The following is a 22,488-nucleotide window of genomic DNA, read 5'->3' as shown; positions in this document are numbered from 1 at the left end:
ATTCTCTTCCGGTGATCTTTGCCAGAGTCAGACCCACATGTGGCCTGCTCACTGGGATTCTAGCCCAATGGAGGACTGCTCAAAGGTCTGACTGCTTCAGGCAGAGGAAGATCCTTGTTTTCCTTTCTTTCATCGCTTGGGAATCAGCGTGATAAGAATCTCATGCATGTCAATGCTGGCCTCACTGGAACCTCACCCTTCTATTAAGGGGCACACCTAACACAGGCAGGAATCCATAGCATGTTTGAATCCTCAGGCAGGCAGGATGGTGAGGGAATGCTTGGGCAGATGACAGCAGAGTCCAGGAATGCATGAACTGTGCTTAGGGAGGCCTCAGCCAAGTAAAGACCCCCCCCCCCCCCCCCCCCCTGCCTATCACCTTCCAGCCAGTCCCTCTGTCTACAAGATCATTAACAAAGAGCTTGCCCAGGTCCAGTTCTGAGTCTCCTATCACACTTTAGCCTGGCCATTCACAGACTTCAGCTTCTTCAGTAACCAAGTCAAGGTCACTTGATACCAATAATCTTCCTAAAATGTAAATCTTACCATGTTGCTTCCTTACTTAAATGATCGATTGCTTCTGATCAAACTTTTTAAGCAGCATTATCCTGTTTTCAAGTTAAATCAAAAGTATACCTCCAAAATATAAAGCAGGTAAAGGTGTAATTTCTCTGCAGCATGGGGTCAGTGGAAGCCCAGATTTTTGCCTCCTCCTAGGCAACTTAAATAGTCAAGAATTAAGAATTGATGGTATTTCAGGCAGACAGTGTGTGTGTGTGTGTGTGTGTGTGTGTGTGTGTGTGTGTTGGGGGAGGTGGAGGGATTAAGCAAAAAAGAGAGAGCTCATGGTCATGGACAACAGTATGATAATTGCGGGTGGAGGTGGAAGATGGCATAGAGGGGACAAATGGTAATGGAAAAAAATTAAAATAAAAATTTTTAATTACAAATATTCTTTAAAAAAAGTGATGGTATTTTAAAATGTGACTCAAAGTTTTTAGGAATCCCCATATAAGTAAAATGATGAGGAAAAAGAAGGAAATTAAAATGTATTTTCAACCTACTATCTATTAAATGTTATTTGCATTATTGCACTACAATATCTCTTTAAGTTTCTTATTGTTAATCCCATTTTACAGATTAAAAAAAAAAGATGAGGCGCAAAACCATTAACATACCCATGGTTCAAATGCCTGTGCTCCAATTCTAGACCCATCTTCTTCCAGCTTCTGTACTATGTAAATACATGAAGCTGATGCAACAGACAATGGTGGAGGCATGGAGGGAGGGTGGGGAGCACCCCAACACAGAGCAACTCATACTGTCAGGAGGAGTGGCTCATGAAAGAGGTGATGTTTGAACATCCTTGGCAACAAGGCTTCAAATACTATAATTTGGAAACCATTTATCTATAAGCTAAAGCACACAACCCAGCAAGTAAAGCTCTCATGTTCTGGGCCCTTCCCTTCTTTCTGTCCGGTTAGTGTCCCACTTCTCACTCTTCTCCAATATCATGGCCCCTCTGTTTCCCGAAGAGATCAAGCCCTTTCACATCTCTGTGCCCATGCTTGTATTCTTCCCTCATCTACAACAGCAATTGTCCTGCATCTCCTGACTACCTTCCATTGTTTTTGAGCCTTAGTCTCTTTTATCTGTAAAATAGGATTAACAATAAGAAACTCATGGAGCTACTATGCTGCAACAATGCAAACAACATGTTTGATGGATGGAAGGTTGAAAATAAATTTGAACTTCCTTTTCTTCATATCATCCCATTTGTACCATTTTTTTAAGGGCAAAAAAGTATCTTAATCTTTGAATTCTCAAAGCCCTGCACAAAACAGGCACTCAGCAATTAATATCCATGAAGGAATATTTGCAAAGTTACTACCAGACGGGAGTTTCTCTTGGGATAAATAACTTTTCCTTATTGAACTAGTAGTTCCCTGATGGTGTTGGATCAACACAATAGAACAATACTTTCCAACCTTTTAAAATAATTTGTAATATTTTAGTGGGGGTCATTGTAGGAAAGGAGCGTACTTTCACCTGTCCCTACATATCTGGGCCTCAGTTTCTCATAGTCTCAGTTAGGAGAGGCAAATTAGGCAAGAGTCCCAAATACTGTATATACAATACTCTGCTTTGGCACAAGGCCAGAAGTTAAGTGATTTTCCTCTAATAAGTAGGATGAACTAAACAGATTAGATGGAGTTGCTTCCTCGTAGCATGACCTACCTTTGAATATTTCATATCCTCATAGACACACCAGTGACCATCTCTCCCTTCTTCATCAAGTTCACCAAACATTGCCACCCCCAGGTAAAATATGTTCATTGGAAAGAAAGAAGAGACCAGGAAAGGAACACTTTGGCTAGTTGTTAGCTTCTTGGGGATCTGATGCTCATAAATGCAAATACAGACTTAAAGCCATACTGAGATCATGTGGTCCAGTCTCCTCAGAGCCAGGACCAGAGCCCTGACTTCCACTACAAAGCCCTCGTTGTTGGCCAGTATCCATGACTCCATTCTTGGGGCAACATTCCACACCTGTCTCATATGCCTGCCTCTGACCTGCTTCCCAAGGTACCCTCTCTGAGGAGTGAAAGGAGGGAGACCTTAACCTCACCCACAAATCACTCATTAATTCATTGAACAAATTTTTGTTTTGAGCACATACAAGAATGTTAAGCACTGTGTAGGTGCTGGGGACAAAGAGTGAACCAGCTAACGCTGAGATTTCATTCTATCCAGGATGATAGATATTAAAAAATAAATACAAGCAAGTTGTTATCAGAGATACAGAGCAAAAGAGTAGAGTCAGGGATTAGGAAACAAAGGGGGCTGCTCCTCCTCTAACTCAGGAAGTCATAAAGGATGGGTGCAGGCATGGGTCGGCTTGAATACTGGTAGTGGGAAGTGGAAGTACCTTACATTTGACAGCTACTGTTTGCCCCAAGAAGCAGCAGCAGTATTATCTAAGCACAGGCAGCAGAGAAGGTTTAAGAGAAGAGAAATATTGTGGTGTGTGTGTGTGTGTGTGTGTGTGTGTGTGTGTGTGTGTGTGTAGTGAATACGGAGAAGTATATAGGATTGCCAAGCAGTGCTTTGAAACTAGCCTAGGTGGATGATCGTGACCTTATGATAATGCCAACCTGCCAAAGTGTCTTTTTTTTAAAAATAAATTATTTCTATAGCAGCTAGGCATAGCAGAGAGGATTCAGCCAGGGTTGCGGTTTTGTCAGTCAAGTGTATTGACAAGCCAAAGGGGTGAAGAGTTTACTGTCTTGGCAAAAGAATGGTTGAAATGATGGACTAAGGGAAACACACTGGGTGGGGAGTGGCATGAAGAAAGAGGGAGCTGAGGAGACAGTAGATTTCAGGGGCTATAACCACACAGGTTGAAAGGGGGACTGTGATCAGAGACAGGGGTACCTGGCTTTGTGGTGTCAGAGACTCAGAACCTGGCTACGAGTTCAGACTCTGTACAGCTTTGAGCATCTCCTCTCTGGCTCTCAGTGTCCTCATTTACACGTGGAGTGTAAGTAGTGATCTAAAACCCTTTCCAGCTGGGCCTTTCTATGACGCTACATTGTTGGTCAATGTTTTAGGCACGTTGGAATCTGAACCAGGTACACTGAGCACTCAGTAGTGCCCCATGGGTGCTTAGATTACTGGTTCCCACCCTGTTGGTTGAACCTACAGAAACTCTGAGCAACATCCTTCATTGATCCAACATTTGTGGCTTTGGATTTTCAACTCAATCATGCTTTGGATTCTTCCAGACACCTTAAATTCAATCCCTGAGCTGTGCCATTGTAAACTCCCTCATAAATCAGGACCTTCTTATCTTTATAAAAACCCTCCCAAGGTTTATGGGGATGATACTCATGAGGAAGATCCAATAGTGACTGAGCGTGACAAAATGACAGAGCCTTGGAACGTGAGAAGTCGTCATCATAACCACCTGGTTGGGAACAGTTTTCACATCATCGTGGCTCATTCCCTCGTGTTGGGTGCAGGGTATGTATAAAAGTCCTCAGATCTCACTGTGTCCTCACTTCATTTGACGCACCCATCGCTTGCCTGAGGTTAGGAGAACAAGGTGAGTGTCCTTTCTGACCTGATGGCGGTTCGGGAATGGCCGAGACTGCCACTCATCAGCTGAATGGGACCAAGCCACTCCAGGTTGGAGAGAATGGGAACTAGCCGGTCATTGCAGGAGGATCAAGCTTGTGGAAATCATTGTGTTGGCTCCAAAGTAGCAATCCCAGAGGAGGCTGAATGTTAACCCAAGACTGGGTTGGGGTTGGGGAAGCTCTAAAGGCAGAGTCCATGATGTAAGAAAGAAAAAAGGGAAATGATGAGGACCATGGTATAACCATGGACTCAGGCTCAACACCTGGTTTCTAGAATGTATAAGTTAGGAGATGTGATCAAAGCAATTTAAGACTTTGGGAACTACTTAGTGCTCTAAGTTGCTGCTTTTGTAGCCAGGGAGTCTTGGGAGAACCAGGACAGTTAGGAGAAGGTGTCACCAAATTCTAACTTACCTACTGCCTGATTGCTCCTGTGCCAGGAAAGCAGGCCTACTCTGCTGAGTATGGGCCCTGGAGCCACAGAATCAATTACGGAACTTCAGACTCCGTAGAAAGATACTAATACAAATTACATTTGTATTCACTGGACTTTCAAACATTCTGCATTGTTTTTTAGAGTAACTGAACTTTCTCCAAGATGTCCTGCCAACAGACCCAGCAGAAGTGCCAGCGTCCTGCCAAGTGCCTCCCCAAATGCCCACCCAAGTGCCCTCCTCAGGCCCCTCAGGCCCCTCAGGTCCCTCGGGCCCCTCCTCCCTGCCCAGCGCCCTGCCCTCCTCCTGCTCCCTCCTGCTGTATCCCCAGTTGCTGTATTTCTGGCTTTGGAGACTGCTGCTCTCTGGTGTCTCACCGGTTTCCAGAAGTCTGCCTAGGCCAGCCGTCCGCCTGCTGTGTGAGGGAACCTTCACACTGTTGTTCCAGTTGTTGCCATGGCCATGGGGGCTGCAGCTGATCTGTTACTTTTGAGGAGCCAAAGATCCACAGACAAGGACCAGCATCAAATGGACATCTTTCCTCACTCTCAGCCTTGTTCTCTCCTCCTCAACTAAGCTGCCTAGATGTGTAGGGGACGGACCCCGCTTTTTGCTGAGAGCCTCAGACCTCCTGACCTTGGCTCTATTCCTAGATCAAGGAGACCTGAATGCTACAGAAAATTCTGCTTCCCAAAGCCTCATCTGTGTGCAAAAAAATAAAGCTTATCTTTTCTGGCACCTTGAACTTCTTGGTGTTTGTTGATTCCCCCAGCCTCGGCTCTGAGGAACCCCCATGAACCTGGAGTCTTCAAGAAGACCTCACGATAAGCCAGCCAGATGGGACCTTCCCACTAAGGTAGACTCCACATCTGAGCAGTTTGGGAGGGATGTGAAAGGAAAGCTCCAGAGGGGAGTCCCAGGGGGATGTTCCCTAAGTAACAGCTATTCCATTGCCGCTGCTCCTGGTGCCACCAACACTGAGGTTTTTCCTGCCCATTGACACGCTGCTTCCAGTCCCAGAATTTAGCCTCCAAACCCTTCTAATCTGGGGGAATCGTATGCTCAAGAAGGAAATGGCACAGGGGTACTTGTAGATTTTAGATCTTGGTTTAAAAAGCCATGACAAATACTCTCCTTGAACATATCCACCTGCCTGAGTCCATTCTCTTCACATTCTCTTCTACGGGTACTAGGTGATTTTCAACTATCAATTACCATATTGATTACAGTATACAAAATTAATGCCATGTGCCCAAAATTTGACTCAAATTTACCCCAAAATAGAATACCATAATTATGTTTTTTTCACCAGGATGTACTCTTTATAAAGGTTAAAAATAGGTTAAATCCCTGACATGATTTATGAAGTGAAATTTCACAAGGTAGCTAAGCCAACTACTTCCTGATAATTAAAAATGTCATTTTTTTTTTTTTGCTAGAAAGCGTAGTATACATGGTCTTGAAATAGCTAACTGTTAATTTAAAAAGTTAATTTAAATTGAAATCTGGCAATGAAAACACATTTATATTATATTTAAAGTGGGTTTCCACATTGTACATAAGAGAAAAACATACATCACTAGAGAATAGCTTGCTAAAGGTCTCGTGTTGTTGAACCTGTAAGAAGGATGTTAGATGACTGATTTAGACATGCAATTAGGATCATTTGCTGATAAAGAAGTCCAGAAAGATTCCAGTATGACATCAACCACACTTGATGAATTATTCTAAATGTTGAGATCATGAGATACTTACACTAAAACTGAGCAGGAGTATGTATGGCTGTTGAGAATATTTCCATTTTGTTTATTTGTTACTATATGTTCAAGCAAGTAAATATAAAGATGATTGACACACACTTAAGAAAACAGCTCGCCCTGGCCGGTATGGGTCAGTTGGTTGGAGCGTCATCCCATACACTGAAGGGTGGCAGGTTTGATTCCTGGTCAGGGCACATACCCCGATTATAGATTTGATCACCGGTCGGGGGCATTGATGTTTCTCTCTCTCTGTCTTTCTCGCTCCCTCTCTTTTCCTCACCCTTCCTCTCTCTAAAATCAATGGGAAACATATTCTCAGATAAAGATTAAGAAAAGTAAAAAACAACTTTATATATTGAGATCAGATTTTTTTAACACATTATTAAGTAAATAGGCAAAATGTTATTTTTATATTGATACTGCAAGAGCAAAGGCAAGAAAAACTGTAGGAACTGTGCTTTGTATAGAGACTATTGCTGACATATGCTCAAGTAATTGCTGTGGGCTGCATGAAAAAGAAATGAATTTAATAAGATACTAAAACAAGGTCTGACAAAACCATTCACAAAAATTGGCTTTAAATTACCAGATTTCCAGTGTTATTTATATGAAATGAGAGAAAATGGCATTTATTTTTTTACACCACAAAACATTGCCAATACAGAGGCATAGATAATTTAAATGTGATAAGAAATAACCATTTTTGTTGATAAATATCATTATGGTTGATCAATATCTCATAAAAATATCATAGTTCAATCAGTTGCCAAATTGTGCTGATCTGTTTGATAAACTGAAAAGACTCAACATATACAGTATTGCAATGTTCCTATGTTTAACCAGCAGATACAGTATAAACAGTGAAATGAAAACTTTTGACAACATTAAAAATAAATTCAACCTTTAAAAAACATTTATTTACTATTAATTTATTAAATGAATATTTATTAAGCACCTACCACATGCTTCGGATTGATCTAAGAGTTGAAGATATAGTTATAAACAAAAAGGAAATGGCTCCTGCTCTCATGGAGCTTCAAGTCCATTGGGAGAAGCAGACGATAACTACATAGTAGTTCAATGTGTGCTATATTCAATGCTTCTAAGTGGTATGGAGAAGAAATAAAGGAAGGTTGGGGGAACGGAGATTGCTGGGGGGCCATGCTAGCTTATATAGGATGGTCAGGGGAGGCCTGTGTGATAAAGTCTTCTTTACAGGAAGTGAAGAAGGGAGCCACATGGATATCTGGAGCAACAGCATTTTAGGCAGAGGGATCCATGAGTACAAAACCCAGGGAAGTATTACATCATATTGTATCATATCACGTCACATTATATCATGTCATGTCATATATTTGTCTACTCAACAACAACCATTTACATTGTCCAACATACTGAATTTTGTATTCTTTTGGTATTACACTATCTAATAAAGACTGTGAACAGTTCTTAAATATTGCTGTGGACAGTTCTCAAACCCTCTATGACTCTGTTTTCAAATGTTGAGTTTAGTCTAATAGAAAAATGTGCTGAAATTGAAAGCTGAGCTATTGAAACCAAACAAAGAAACCCCAAGTGTTAGTGCTGGCTGATAGGTGGGGATTCACTGGTGCCCCATGGTTTGTACATCACACTGTCTGTGCAACTCTGAGCAGAGGCCCTGGTTACCATGTGCAAAGAAGTAATTACAATTTTCCCAATTCTGTCCAACCAGAATAAAATTTTAAAAAAGAGTGGATGTTAAAACCAATAATAAGACTGCAACTGTCCGCTGCAGCCCACTAGTTAATTTTTGTGTGCTCATCAGAATAGCTCAATGTCTCTTACTTGATTTACTGATGTAAATTTGACTGTGAGAAAAAAAAAACTTAAATGAATAAACTCTTGTCTGTTTTATATACCATGGTCCCAATGTAATATTTTATTTAAAAAATGGTTGCAGTTGTTAAAATATTTGAAAGCTTCTACAGAATATTAAGGTTCCCATGCTATGGCACTCTATATGCCATAGGTATTCTATTTTAAACAATGCAAGTGACATTTATAAATATTTAATAATGTATCATTATAACCAAATGACATTTATATATGTTTATTCTTAGCATGCCATATACATTGAAGAAAATAACACACCTCACCAGAGAAGGTCAGAAGGTCACTGACAGCTTATCTGAACTGGGAGCACATGACCTTTAAACCGGGCACTAATTCACATGTAGAATTTCTGGTTAATTTCTGCCTTGCTGTTTATTATCTAATGGGTGGGAAAACTCATCAATGTTATTTACCTTATTTTTAAATATCAGAATATACTTGAGATACTATTTAAAGTTATTCAATATTGGGCATTTTACTAGACAAATTTATTTCCTTTTGATGTATAATTAAGAAAATAAATTTGTGAGACTTTTGGTTTTTTCTCTACCTTAACACAAGGGGGCAGTAAAGCTGTATCTTCCACCAGGGGGCAGTGAAGCTGAGCCTTAAGCTAGATTTTATAGCAGCCATGTACAGTCATGACTTACTTGGAAATTCTTCTACTATATCCTAAAGTGCCTCCTGAATTCTCACTATTGGTGAGGCTATTTGGAGCTGAGGAGAAAGGAGACACCACAAGTATGGCAGACAAACTGTGATTTTCTCCCCACCTCCCAACCCCCACCAAAAAAAAAAAAAATGAGTAACTATCATCATTTATACTCAACTAATATTGTTTTAGTATTTCCTATGTGCCAGGAACTATTCTAGGACCTTGAGATATGGCTGTAGAAAAAACAAACAAGATTTGCCTCTGAAGATTTTAGTGAGAGAAGAAAGACATTAAACAGTAACATAACAAATAAATTATATGTATAATATACTGTGCGTATGTGAAAAGTGCTACTGAAGAAAATAAACTGTGTAAAGGTGATTGGAGTCAGAGGAAGGGTGACAGATTGTAATTTTAAATGGGAAGATGGGGCTACAATACCTCATTTAGAAAGTGACATTTAAGCAAAGACTTGAAAGAGGCGAGTCTTGAAGACGTCTTAGGGAAGGTCTTCCAGCCAGTACAAAGGTATTGTGTGTGTGTTTGTGCTGAGCTAGACGATGGGGACATCAAAATGAAAAATAAAAAAACAAAAACAAAACAGAGACCTTGCTTCCCAAGGAGTCCTGGCTTCTGCCCTGCTTAGAACGCCTCAATGGCTTCCATTGTCTTCAGGATAAAATCCAAACTCTTTCTCATGGGATTCAAGCCCTCATCAACACAGCTCCCACCGTCTTTTGTAGTTTACTCTACCTCTTCTTCTGTCTCCTGCTCTAGCCCCGCTGAGCTTCTCCCCAACAGAGTCCATGCTTTTCCACCTCTGAGTCTGAATGCCCTCTCTCACGCACCTCCATGTCCCACTGCTTATCTCTATGTGCCATCCAAGTCTCAGCTGACACATCACTCCCTCCAGAAAGCATTCCTAACCCCAAACCTGACCCTATGTGCACCCTGGGTCTCCTGTGCTATCCTACTGTCACTTTCATCACACAGTTTTGACAGTGTCTATTGTCTCTATAGTGAATTAGAAGAGCTTTGAGAATGTGAACTATATCCTATTGAGCTTAAAGACTTCACACTTTAGACTGAGCCTGATAGATAATAGACACTCAGTACAAATGTGCATTTTAGGGTTATGTTTTAGGTGATGGAATGATTACAGGTTAACTAAAGAGCTCCCCTTGCCCTTCAGGGGAGAAGAAACTAAGAGGAGTCCTGCTGTCCAGCCAGCAGGGGGCGGGGTGAGTCAGTCATAGTCATAGTCACAGAATCTTGGGGAGAATGACCATGTCACAGAGGCTCAGAACCTCAGACTCTTGGCGCTGGGAGGGGAGAGAAACCACTTGGCTTCTGATAGTCATGGACTCACTAGGCTGCTGAGGGAGGGTCAGATCTGCTGGAACCAGTCCAGGGAAGACCGTTTCGTGAGAAACCGAGCCTGTAAATCATGAATTAAGAGACCGAAAAGAAGTGGCCAGACAGGTAACCCAGAGAAAACTTGTCATTTGGGTCTTCTCTTCATAGCTTGTTCGTTTATTCGTTCATTGATTCCTTACTGTTGAAGCCCCCATAAGGTCACAGTGTGTTAAATGCTGAGCACAGTGGCAAGTAGGGTAGCAAGGACATCTGTGCTTATGAAATGAACAGATTGGAGGATAAGTCAGATAGTTAGGGGAATCATAAAACTATAATGAGAAGTATAGGGGGTGCCAAGAAGTTGTATCGGGGCACTGACCCTATATGTTAAGGGAGTTTTCCTCAAGGGAATGATGTTTAAGCTGAGATTTCAGGGTTGAGTAATATTTAGTGAGGGTGTGGGGATGGAGCTAGAGAAGGGGGTCCTGGGCCAGGGGAAGAACACACACATAGATTCAGACAGAGGTGAGCAGAATTTAGCAGGGACCTGCTCTGAGCCAGTCTGATACCTGAAGGAACTCATCCAAGACCCTCATGGAAGGACCCGCCTTGCACACATGGAAGACTGGGGACCAGACTGGCTGGGGGGCGTGTCACAATGAGGGCAGCCTTGCCACTCTCAAGGCAGCGAGACAATGGAGACAGTGCTGGCTCAGGAGGCATGGACCTGGGGGAACTTTCCTTCCCTCCCTATGAATAGTGCACAAGGCTGATCCCTAAGCTCCTCTCCATCTTTGACATGGCAAAGCCCCCATCCAGGACCTGTTCCCAGGATCTGCCCACAAGAGTTGTGTTCAGAGGGGATGTCGCCAGGTGAACACGGATGGGAGCCTGGGTGCCTTCTGGTCACCAGGATGTAGAAATAGCCCAGCCCAGACTATGAAAGATGGAGCCTGACGGGCTGGACTTCCAGGTGGACAGAGAGCTGTGAACTGTCAATTCAAGGGTAGTGACCTTCAGGGGGAGAAATGTAAACCATGGGCACAAATGAGAAAAGAGGGGGAATGGGGGGGGGGGAGAAAAAGAGAGAGAGAGAGAGAGAGAGAGAGAGAGAGAAAGTTCCATACGGGAAGGACATTGATTGGTCGCCTCCCATATGTGCACCAACTGGAGATTGAACTGGAAACGCAGGCATGTGCCCTGACCGGGAATCAAACCCACAACCTTTTTGGTGTACAGGACAACACTCCAACCAACTGAGTCCCCCGGCCAGGGCTTTGCAGTCTCTTGCCCTAGAGGGGGAGACTGTAGAACTTGTCCCTGCTCTCACCCCTTAGCAGTCCTGGTTCAGGATCCGGTTTTTGAATCTAAGCAGAAATCTCTTCCTGGATGACAGAATGACTTCCTGAATAACAGGCATAGAGTCAGTCACCAGTGAATTGAGGCCAACACCCTATCCCAGAAGTCACTTTCCCCTCACAGGTGAGAACCTGCCCCTGACCCAGTTTAGACTGCAGGCTGACCCAAGGACAGGGCCTTCAAAGAGACTCTTCCTCCTGTTTCTCTCTCTCCTGGTGCTCCAGTTTAGTAATTCACAGCAGAGTGGGCCCCAAAGGGGAGTCTGCCCCTCAGACCGCAGCAAGGAGTGTGGCGATGGCCTCCACAGGCACAGGTTGGGGGCTCCTTCCCACAGGGAGATGCCAAGAGGAGGCGCTGCGGGTTCTGAAGGTTTAGGTGCAGAGAGGCTGGGCTGGGGCAGGGCCACAGCTTGTCAGTTGGAAAGTTATTGTTTCAAGAGGCAGAGGCATTAGCCGAGCCGGGCTCAGTGGGACCCGGCTTGCACACGCGAGCTGATTCAGGTGGATCCCCAGATGAACAGAGTTGAGGCTAAGCACCTACAACCCATTATCCGAGATAGCCAAGACCCTGGGCCTGCAGCGGAGGTGGTCACTTGACAGGTGCTCTTGGGAGCCACTTAATTTGAGAATCCCGCATGCCTCGGTGACCCAAAGCCACCTTCAATGGCAGGGAGGGGAAGGTCCAGTCTCTGTCCCACTCCAGTAACCCTCGGGGAGGCTTTGGTGTGAAGGGGATCTGTAGTTCCTGTCCCCAGGAGTCCTCGCATCCTAAGAACACAGAAAAGGACAAAAAGATGAGGGATGTGGCTTTCAGGTTTCAGATGGAGACTGTGGAGCAGGGCTGAGCAGGAGTGGCAGGATGGCAGGGCTGGGACGGGACAGAGGACGCAGAAGGGTCCACTGGCAGGAGGGACTGAGGCCAATCAGAAATGAGCATCTTTATGAGCTATTGAGACAAGGCCCGGCTTTAAAGCTTAATGAACAAGGACAAAGACATCTCCACTTGGTCCAGACACACAGCCATTGTCAGAAACCTCGGGTTCTTCCTTGAGCTTGTGCTTCTACATGGACACACACACACACACACACACACACACACACACGTCAACATGTGCCCACATGCACACACAGGTCTATGAGCGTGTGTGCCTACTGGAAAGCCCATGGCAGCCACTGTGCTGGAAGCTGGTGGGTGGTGGCAATTCTATCTCAGCAGCTGTCACTGCAGCTCCCATACCCATCCACCTCCACCCGGTGACAGGGCTCTGACAGGCCAGGCCCCTCCCTAGCTGGGGTGCATGCTCATTTCCCCTCCCTCCACACCTCTCCCAAGGCTAGAGGACTCTCCTGGCCACACCCTCTGTCCTGCTCTGGGACCTGGACAGTGGCTTTCATGCGTGTGCCCCAGGAGGGACAGGGCAGAGACCATCGAGGGGCTGCCCCAGGGGCCACATATCAGGCAGAGCCTAGGGACCTTGCCGGGAGAACTTGGATATCCTGGGTGGAAGGAAGGTGGGCTGATAAGAAGCAAAGGAAGAGTCGTTTTAGTTTTTCTTGCTCCTGGAAGAATCAGGAAATTATAAAAGACCTGGATGGTTGAGTTTGAGGACAACTACAGAGCCCAATTCATGCCTCCTCGCCTCCCTGACACTGACAATATAGAGAGGAAGAGATACAGCCCAGAGGGGTGAGGAGAGCTGCCCGTGCCCCATGCCTTGGGGCTTGTAGAGCCAGGCCTGGACCTTGGCCCGACATGCCAGGAGCAATGTCCTGTCCATATTCTGTTGGTGTCATCCCCATCTCCCTCCGCCTTCCCTGCTGGTGACTGCCTACCTGCTGAGGGGCACGGAGTGAGATGGTGCATTCAGGAAGGGTGTGACTAAGGGCCAGGCAGCCCGAGTGCAAGACTCCCATTGCACCTGGGTCCCTGAGGGCCACAATTGAGACCAGACCAAGCACATGCTCTGAGCTGGGATACAGCCTGGCTTGTATCCACTTATGAGCAGTTGAGGTTGAACCTCAATCATCCTCATATGTACAATAGGGTATAAGAATGCCCACCGCTTAAGCAGGCTGTGATCATTCATGAGATCATGTTTGTGAAGTGCCTGACACTGGAGCCACACTCAGGCCACTAAAGGTCACACTGCTCCTCATTAGCTAAGCTCTCTTAGCTAATGGGTCCTCAACCCAACACTCTGACATAGGGGAAGGCAAGAATTGTGAACTGGCCATGGCCTTGAGGATGTCCTGCCCATCTATGCCAGCCCTGGTCTGAGTCATATCTCTGAGGATGGATAAATTTGGGGGGAAATGAATACAGGCAGCCAACATTCCTTCTGAGAATGTTCTTCTCTTTCTTCTAGGACATCCAAAACTCCGGAAGATGTGTGAACCAAAATGCAACCCGTGCCCGCCAAAACCCCCTTGCTGCCCAGCAAAATCGCCCCCCTGCCCACCAAAACCCCCCTGTTGCCCGCCAAAGCCCCCCTGTTGCCCACCAAAACCCGCCTGTCCGCCAAAACCCCCCTGCTGCCCGCAAAAACCCGCCTGCCCGCCAAAACCCCCCTGCTGCATTGAGCCCAGATGCTGCTGCTTGGAGCCCAAGCCGGAGTGCACATGCCTTAACAAGGATTCTGAGCCCAAGCCGCCCCAAACTCCAAGCAGCCAACAGGCGCCCCAAAGCCCCAAACTTGGGGCCACGTCAGATGGCTTGGCGCAGAAGAAGAAAAACAAGTAGGTTGTCCCAAATGGCTATGCCCATCACTTGGTAAGGTCAGGCTTGACCTACATTTAGAAAAGCTGTTTCTCATTGACCACCATGGACTCCCGATGAGAAGCTCCTATTTCCCTTCATAACCCACCCCCCCCTCCGCCCCCGCCACCGTGGGGCAGTCTCCAACTGGAAATAGAAGAGGCTGGAGTCATCTTTCCTAGTGATCCTGACATTAGATAGCACCAAAATGAAAGCGCAATAAAAACAAAAATCAAATGGTGTCTCCCTTTGCTCCTTAACCAGGGGAACCATCTCACCTGTCTGGCCTAAGTCCAAGAAAATGTTCTGGGCATGTACTGACGGCCAGAGGAGCCAGCAGCCAGGAGCACGGGGCCTCTGCTGAACCAGTCAGGGTGACTGACTCATCCTGGTTGTCAAATGCAAGTCCTGCATTGCAGAAGCCCCTCCGGTCCTAGGCGAAGGGGACAGTCAGTCAATCCCTGGGTATCACATTCAAGTCCAGAACAAGCATGTCCCTAGGAGGCTCTCTGGGCAAGGACTCCACCAAGCTCCGTCTGGCACAGGCGGCAGAGTCTCATGGCACCAGCACTACCTCTTTGATCCTAAAGCAGGTGGTTCCACCTCTCTCTGACTCCATTTTCCCATCTGGAAAATGTGGGTAATGGTACTTACCCCAAAGGGTTTTTATGAGAATTAAAGGGGATACTTTAAGGTATTTAACATAGGGTCTAACACATAGTGGATACACAATTCATGTTTCTCCTCAAACCTCTGTCACCAGGTGCCTATTTCCCTCCAAAGAAGCCACCATACTTCAATAATTTGTCCTCCCGCCCCCCCCCCACCCCGCACACACACACAACTCCATTAATCCAGGTGGGTAGATGGAAATAGAGCAGTCAGCCTTATTCACCATACCCTGAAACTTCCATTTTGACTCTTTCTTTGGTATATAATTGACATATCACCTCTAAAATTTTTATAATGCCCCTTTATATTTCTTCCACACAATTCTTTCTGCCCACCAATCCCCTAAAACAACTCATCTACCTTTGCTCTTTATAAGTTAGTTTTCAGTTCCAAGAATTTTATAAGTGGAATCATCCAGTGTGCATTCTTTTATGACTGATTTCTTCGCTCAGCAAAACTACTTTGAGATTCCAACAAGTTGTTGCATGTATCTAAATTGTTCATTCTTTTTTTTCCCCCCGAGTAGTAAATGCCCTCATTGTAGGGATAGAGCACATTTTTTAATCCATTATTCTATTGATGGACATTTGGGTTGGCTCCAGGTTTAGGCTATTACAAATGAAGTTGCCAGGAATATTTGTGACAAGTCTTTTGATGGACATTTGCTTTCATTTCTCTTGGGTAAAGACCTAAGAGTAGAATGATGGTGATATACAGTAGGTGTACATTTTACTTTTTAAACAACTGCCCTCTGTTTTCCAAAATGATCGCGCTACTTTCCATTCCCAAGGAAGTGCATGAGAATTTTTAGGTGTTCTAGTAAATACATAGTGTTATGTCATCACTTTCCATGTCCTTAATGACTGTTGATGTTGAGCATCATTTTACTGAGCTGTAAAATTCAAGTCCTTTACCAGGTAAGTGATTTGCACATATTTTCTCCAGTCGGTGACTTGTCTTTTCATTGTGTTAAAGTTTCAAAAAGTAGAGCTTAACTTTAATAAAATTCAATTATGAGTTACCACCACTATCTGAAAAGAGAGCATTCCTATGAAACCTTTCACAAGCCAAAATATCAAGTGAAGAGTATTCCCCGCTTTCTGAAAGTTTGGGTTATGCCACTTTTAAAAAGCAGGAGATACCTTTTAAAATAATTTTTAAAAATTTATGGATCTTGTTTTTGGTTTCATGTCTAAGAAATCTTTGCCTAATTCTAGGAGATAACTTCAAGAAGTTAATTTTTATACAGTGAGAGGTATAAACAAAGGTTTTTGGGGGTGGGGAGTATGGAGGGGAGCCTATGGATATCCAATAGTTTTAGACTATCCTTTCTCTACTGAATTAATCGCCCTTACATCTTTGTCAAAAATCAACTGGCCATACTTGTTTACACATTTCTTAATTCTTATTTCATTCCTTAACGTATCTATTTACCTTGACATATTGTTTTGTTAACTGTAGCTTTATATAAATCTTAAAGTCAGATAATATTAAGTCCTATAATTTTGTATGTTTTTGAATTTGCTTCAGCTATTCTAGGTCCTTTGCAATTCCATGTGAATTTTAGAATGAACTTGATTTCTAGAAAAAAAAGCCTGCTGAGATTTTGACTGAGGTTGAACTAAATCTATAGATTAAGATGGAAAGGAATGAATATCTTAATATCAAGCCTTTCAATTCATAAAAATGGAATATTTCTCAATTTACTTAAGTTGTCTTTAATTTCTCTTAAGTTTTGTAACTCTTAGTGACCAACTTTTACACATATTTTGTCGTATTTTCCTTAGTTTATACACTTTGATCATATTGTAAATGGTATTTTTATTTTAGCTTCTAATTATTCACTGTTATTATGTAACAATACAATTATTTTTGTATATTAATCTTGTACACTGCTTATAAGTTTTAATAGCTTAATGTAAAGTACATAGGATTTTCTACAGATATAATTAGGTCACTTTTCCTTTCCACTCTGGATGCCTTTATCTCTCTTTTTCTTCTCTGCCACATGAGGATGTCCCTTGTCTTTCTCCTTTAATAAGATTTTTTTAACAAGAAAGTGAATGTTGATTTTGAAAAACTGCTTTTTTTCTGCATCTATTGAGATAATCATATAGTTTCCCTTTTTAGTCTGTTAATATGGTGAGTTACATTGATTGATTTGGAATGTTAAAACAACCTGGCCTACCTGAGAGAAACCCTATTTGATCAGGTTGCTTAATCCTTCTTACATGTTCTTAGATTTGATTTGCTAAAATAAAGGACACCCCCTCCCACAACACTCCAAAAACCCTTCCCTGCCCTATTTTCCTACATAGTGTATCTGACAGGTGTTAGATTCCAGATGTGCGTTGACTTGTCGTCTGCCTCACACACTGCAATGGAAGCTTTAGGCAGGTGGGGGGTTTTGCCCATTGTGTTTGATGCAGTATTCCCAGGGCAGTTGAACAAAAAATAAGGCAGAAGATGCCAAAGGTATTTCCAGCACAGAGAATGGAATGCACAGAGGCACCGCGGTGAGTAAAAGTGAACCTGGGAAACCTGGCCCTGGCCCTGGCCCAGACCTGCCACTGACCCTGTGTGATCCTTCCCCTCTCTAGACTGTGCCAAGGCTGAACTCCGTGACCAGGAAGGCTCCTCCAGCACCAGCTTTCTCAGACATGGATCCTTAGCTGGGGAGGGAGGTGGTTCTAGGGTGACTGGGGCCTGAGGCTCCTGGGAGAAGTGCTGGGGGCTGGGGTACAAGGAAGAGAGAAGGGTGAGGCTGGAGCTGAGCAAGCAAGACTCACCTGTAACAGGAACTCTGGGCTCACCTTTCTCCTCCTGACCTCTCTCGCCCCTTCTGACCCTCCATCCCCCTCCAAGCAGGCTTTCTTGTAAAACTTGAGTGGCAGGAAAAGAACGTTTCAGCCACTCCAGCAGTTACTAGCTTGCTTGTCTTCTGGTTTGCAGCTCTCCAGTCTTCCCCTGTGCCAACCCTGGATTCTTCCAGGGGACACAGAAGGGCTCCAGTGTCTAATGCACTTGATGGACATCTCTGCCTTTAGAGAGAGGCGGAGAGGTTGGCCTGGGAGCAGAGACACCCACGTTTCATCCAACTGTGGGACTATTGCCCAGTCATTGCACTGCTCGGAGCCTCAGCCCCCTCATCTGTTAAGTGCAGAGGATTAAATGGGATAGTGGATGAGGTTTGTGTAACATCATGTCTGGTAAACAGCAGGCTTTGAAGATTCGTTTCCTTTGCATTCTCCCCAGGGAGAATCGTGCAACCCTGGTCTGCTCACACCTGCGTCTATGCACAGGCCCGTTAGTCAGGTGCATGGCATGAATTACACCCATCCCTCCATTTCTGTGTCTGTCTCTCCATTCAATGGAAGTTTCCTGAGAGCAGGAGCAGGGGTTGTATCTGCCGCAGACTAGAGAGGAAGTGGTAGGTCAAGGCCCTCCCCAGTACACTGGCCCTCGGAGCCCCGGCAGCCAGCACTTGCCCTGAGTCTGACTTGATGAAGGTAGTCAATGGGAGTCATGGTTTAGGGAGGAAGAAATAGGCCCTGTTTTATACTCTGGACCAGACTAACCCATCTGGAGCTTGGAGCAGTGGGACAGCTTCCTGGCAAATAGTCCACTGTTCGGAGAACAGAGGAAGGTAGAAAGGACCCAGCTGGGGCTGCTCCAGGGGCTCGGCAGGATCCCGGGGGGGCAGGGAAATTTGAGCAACTAACTGCTCTTGGCAAAAATGTCTCCTCTAGAACCAGATATTTGCCCAGTTCCACACCCCACACACACACAAACACATACACACTTATAGACACACTCATATACACACAAACATACACATACACACACTCACTAGACACACACACTTACAAATACACACATACATACACACACACTCATGCATATAAACACACATGCACACACGTGACTCCATATGCATTTACATGGCCTCTGCAACCACTTTCAGAACAGTAACACTCCTCAAGGTGGGATAAGGTGAAAATAAACTTCAACACCTGCACCAGCCTGGAAGGAGAGCTCTCTATTCCCTGGACCAATGAGGGTCATCCCAAGAGCATTTCAGCTGGATCTGAGCTAAGGAAAACTGACCCTTCCTCCAAAAAACCCAGGCCTCACCACAATAAATAACTGGTTCACAGTTGGAAGATGTCTGAGGTCACCTGATACAACCGGTCACACATGCATTCTCCAAGGCCCCCCAGCTCAGACATGCTGCTGCCTTCTGTTGCAAAGAATCAACTACAAAGAATGTGATTTCCCAAACCGTGAGCCCCAGGAGAGGGCATTCTGCCAGCTGGACGAGAGGACACTGAGCATCTCCTCTTCCCACCCGGGGAGCTGTGCCTGCCTTTGCTCCTCTTACTGCACCAAGAACAGGACTGGGACTGGCCTTCCATAGTGAGCAGAGCAAGAATCAGCACTAGGACTGGAAGTGGGACCAGCCATCCCACAAGCCAAAAGAGGGAAGCCAGAGGAAGACGTAAGAAGGCCAAACGCGCACATCAGATGGACCAGCACCAACACCCACAGAGGAAGAATCAGCCTCTTGGCCCTTTTGTGGTCCCATCTCCTTTCCTTATCTTGCTCCCTCCGGAGCAGCACATGGGCACAAAAGGCGAATGAGGAGCAAAGGTCAGGTTCAGGAGGCCATGGAGAAGGATGGTGATGATTCTGGGCCCATGGGGAGGTGACTAATGTAGGTGCAGATTGAGATGGCGTAGCTGACAGTGCCCTGGGCAGAGGAGGACGCCTATGGGGAGGGATCTAAGGTTAGCAGCCTCAGAGTATGGGGCCACTGCCTCACCCAGAAATAGCCTAAGCCTGGCTCCCCAAGATGGGAGGGCACACAAGACATTCTGGCCCAAGTCACATTCCCAGGGCCATCTGCCTTCATCTCATACTGCCAACGAAAAGCTGTTCCCAAAGCTCCCCCCACCTGGCAAGGACAGTGAACGCTGCCCTCCCACAGCTAAACAACAGTTCACATAAGCTGCCTCACTCCAAAAGAAAGAGATATCTGCTAGTTTTTGCCTCTGGAAGAGAAAGAGCCAGGGCCTCTTTGGGCTGGGGCAGAGCTGGGGTCAAGGCCTCTATAGGTGTCATGGGATGTGATCTCATCCTCATTACATTGGACGGGGGCTGGACAGTTACCCTCACTCATCATGTGGACCTATGAGGTCATTCACACAGACACCGAGGGAATCTCCCTGATATACATGCATGTCTGGCCCCCAAATGGGGTAACCAGAGGGCAGAGCATGAGGCCTCTGAGCCCTTAAAATGCTGGGGCTCTTCCACCTCCTGTCCGACTCACACACACCTCAGCTTCATGCTCCTCCCTCCTTCCCACACCCTAACTTTGCCCAGTGACTGACGGTTCTCACACACACTCTCCCCCAAAAGCTCTCATTATGTTGTGAATCAGAGGGCGGGGGGCAGATCTGGCAGATACAACCCCTAGAAACCCATAAGACCGGTGTGACTTCCGGGAGCAGGGTCTGCTGCCCTGGGACTCACTGTCATGGGCTGGGGAGAGGCAGATTCTTGCCACGTGAGGTCAGCAGCAGAGTTCAAGGCCACGGTGCCCATGTGAAGATGTTTGGGTAGCTCTCCATGACGGGGGGGAGGGAAGGCTTCCCCAGCCCCAGAAAATGACACAGTGCCTGTGCTATGGAGAAGGCAGAGTGAGCTCCCAGGTGGGCTCGTGGAACAGAAAGGGAAGGAGGAGAGGGTAGTCTTTCAGAGGCAGGAGTCCCTCCATCTGTCTTTCAAGACTGAGCCCCCCAGAGCATGGCTAAGTTAGCATTTTAAATTGATCTATTGGGGGCCGGAAGAAAGGTGCCTTTTGGGAAACCCATGAGGAATCAGGACACTTCTCAAAATGAGCCCCAGAAATGAGTATTTGTCTTCATATTGTGCTAACAGTTCTCTTTTTATTTGGTTGTAAAGAAGAGAGTTTAAATAAATAATGTCCATAAAATAAGCTATATACCAATTATTAAAAAGTATATCACAATTGTTTTTCACACACACACACACACACACACACACACACACACACACACACACACATCACTCTACATTCTTTGATAGTAGTTATCTCCCTGTGGTGAGATTCACGGTTCCTTCCTTCCTTCCTTCACTTAACATTTGTAGAGCACTGAGTCCATGTGGTGCTTATGATGGGTTCTGGGGACATGGTGGAACACACTCCAGGCTAAGCAACCCCTGCCTTCTAAAGCTTATTTTCTATGGGAGAGAGAGGAAATGGACAAGTGACCAAAGGCAAACAACGGGCCACAATTGTTATTCGTGACATGAAGTGAACCGGAAGATCACCCTGTAGATGGGTTGTCAGGGAAGGCTTCTGGCAGCCCCAACCTTCCCGCTGATGCTGAGGCACAAAGAGCCAGGGGCCTGGGAGAAGCAAGCCCTGAGGGGGGAGCGCTGGGCTCCTCCTGGGAACTGAGGGCCCTCAGCGAGGGCCTCTAACACCACAGCAATGAGTTTGGACTTTATTTCGATGTGCTGAGTCTCCACCAATACTGGGGAGGGACAAGCTGCAGTACCCGCACTGAAACATTACTTAAGCTCTTTTTAGGGTATGGTTTGGGGAAAGCAATGGATGATTTGGTTTTATCTTTATACCTTTATGCATTTCCCAAAGAATTCTAGAAAGTGGTTGTTTTAGCATCATTTTATATATTGTATGTTGAATGCCTGTTTTCTTGCCTGGGTTGGCCCATCTTTTGGAGTTTCTATGAGTTATTATTCTTGGGAGCTTCTGAACTTCAGCCTTGGACATTAGGCATGGGCAGTCCAAGGCACATAGCGGGAGATTCCTATGAGCCTTCCATTTGTTCCTATTGGGCCTAAAGTCCTTTGCCCCCAAAACAGGGTTTATTTCCTGACAGCATAGAGCTATAGATAGGTCCTGAGAGTACATGGCTGTGGGCTAATGGCCAAGAGAACCCCCACGAATCCCATCTCTTCATGAGAAGTGATTTTCCCACCTTTATACCACATATCCTGTGTGGACATTCCAGAGAGAAACGTAATTTTCCATTCCTTGCCCTTGGAAATGAATCTCTGCCTAGTAATGGGGATAAACCCAGTCTACAGGTGGAGAAATTGAGATTCAGAGATGCTTGGCTGAGGTCACAAAACAATAGGAAAAGGGGACTTGGTTCCTGAGCTGCCTCCCTCACCTCCCTGCGCCCAGGTCATGAGTGAGGCAGGAATGCTTGAGCCCTGAGAGCCCTCTGGCCAGGCAGGAGCTGTGTCTGTGTGTGAAAAGGGGCCCTGAGGGGTTTCTTACTTCAGGTGCCTGTGATGTGTCAGGGAGGGGCTGGAGGAAGTTGACTAACTTCAGTGGTGGAACCAGTCCATCTCCTTCAACCTAGGAAGGCAGCCAGTCTGGGACCAGTATAAAGGGTGCCCTGGCCCCTGCTCAGCTCAGCATTCCA

The 22,488-nt window shown here is 45.5% G+C and overlaps 1 protein-coding gene across 1 annotated transcript; it reads left to right on the top strand.

The window, feature by feature from the left end:
- The first annotated feature begins 4,737 nt into the window (after window positions 1-4,737).
- Window positions 4,738-5,241, top strand: LOC129148016 (late cornified envelope protein 7A-like). The gene is made up of 2 exons (XM_054712250.1): window positions 4,738-4,992; window positions 5,227-5,241. Exons 1-2 carry the CDS (start codon window positions 4,738-4,740, stop codon window positions 5,239-5,241), a joined length of 270 nt encoding a protein of 89 aa, XP_054568225.1.
- The last annotated feature ends 17,247 nt before the right edge of the window (window positions 5,242-22,488 follow it).

This window comes from Eptesicus fuscus, chromosome 22 (genome assembly GCF_027574615.1).
Source record: "Eptesicus fuscus isolate TK198812 chromosome 22, DD_ASM_mEF_20220401, whole genome shotgun sequence".
NCBI lineage: Eukaryota > Metazoa > Chordata > Mammalia > Chiroptera > Vespertilionidae > Eptesicus > Eptesicus fuscus.
Note: the sequence above shows the minus strand (reverse complement) of the source record. Positions and strands in the feature narration are given on the sequence as shown.

What these genes read in the sequence shown, in the direction of transcription:
- LOC129148016 (XM_054712250.1), top strand. Translation starts at nt 4,738, where the DNA reads ATGTCCTGCCAACAGACCCAGCAGAAGTGCCAGCGTCCTGCCAAGTGC.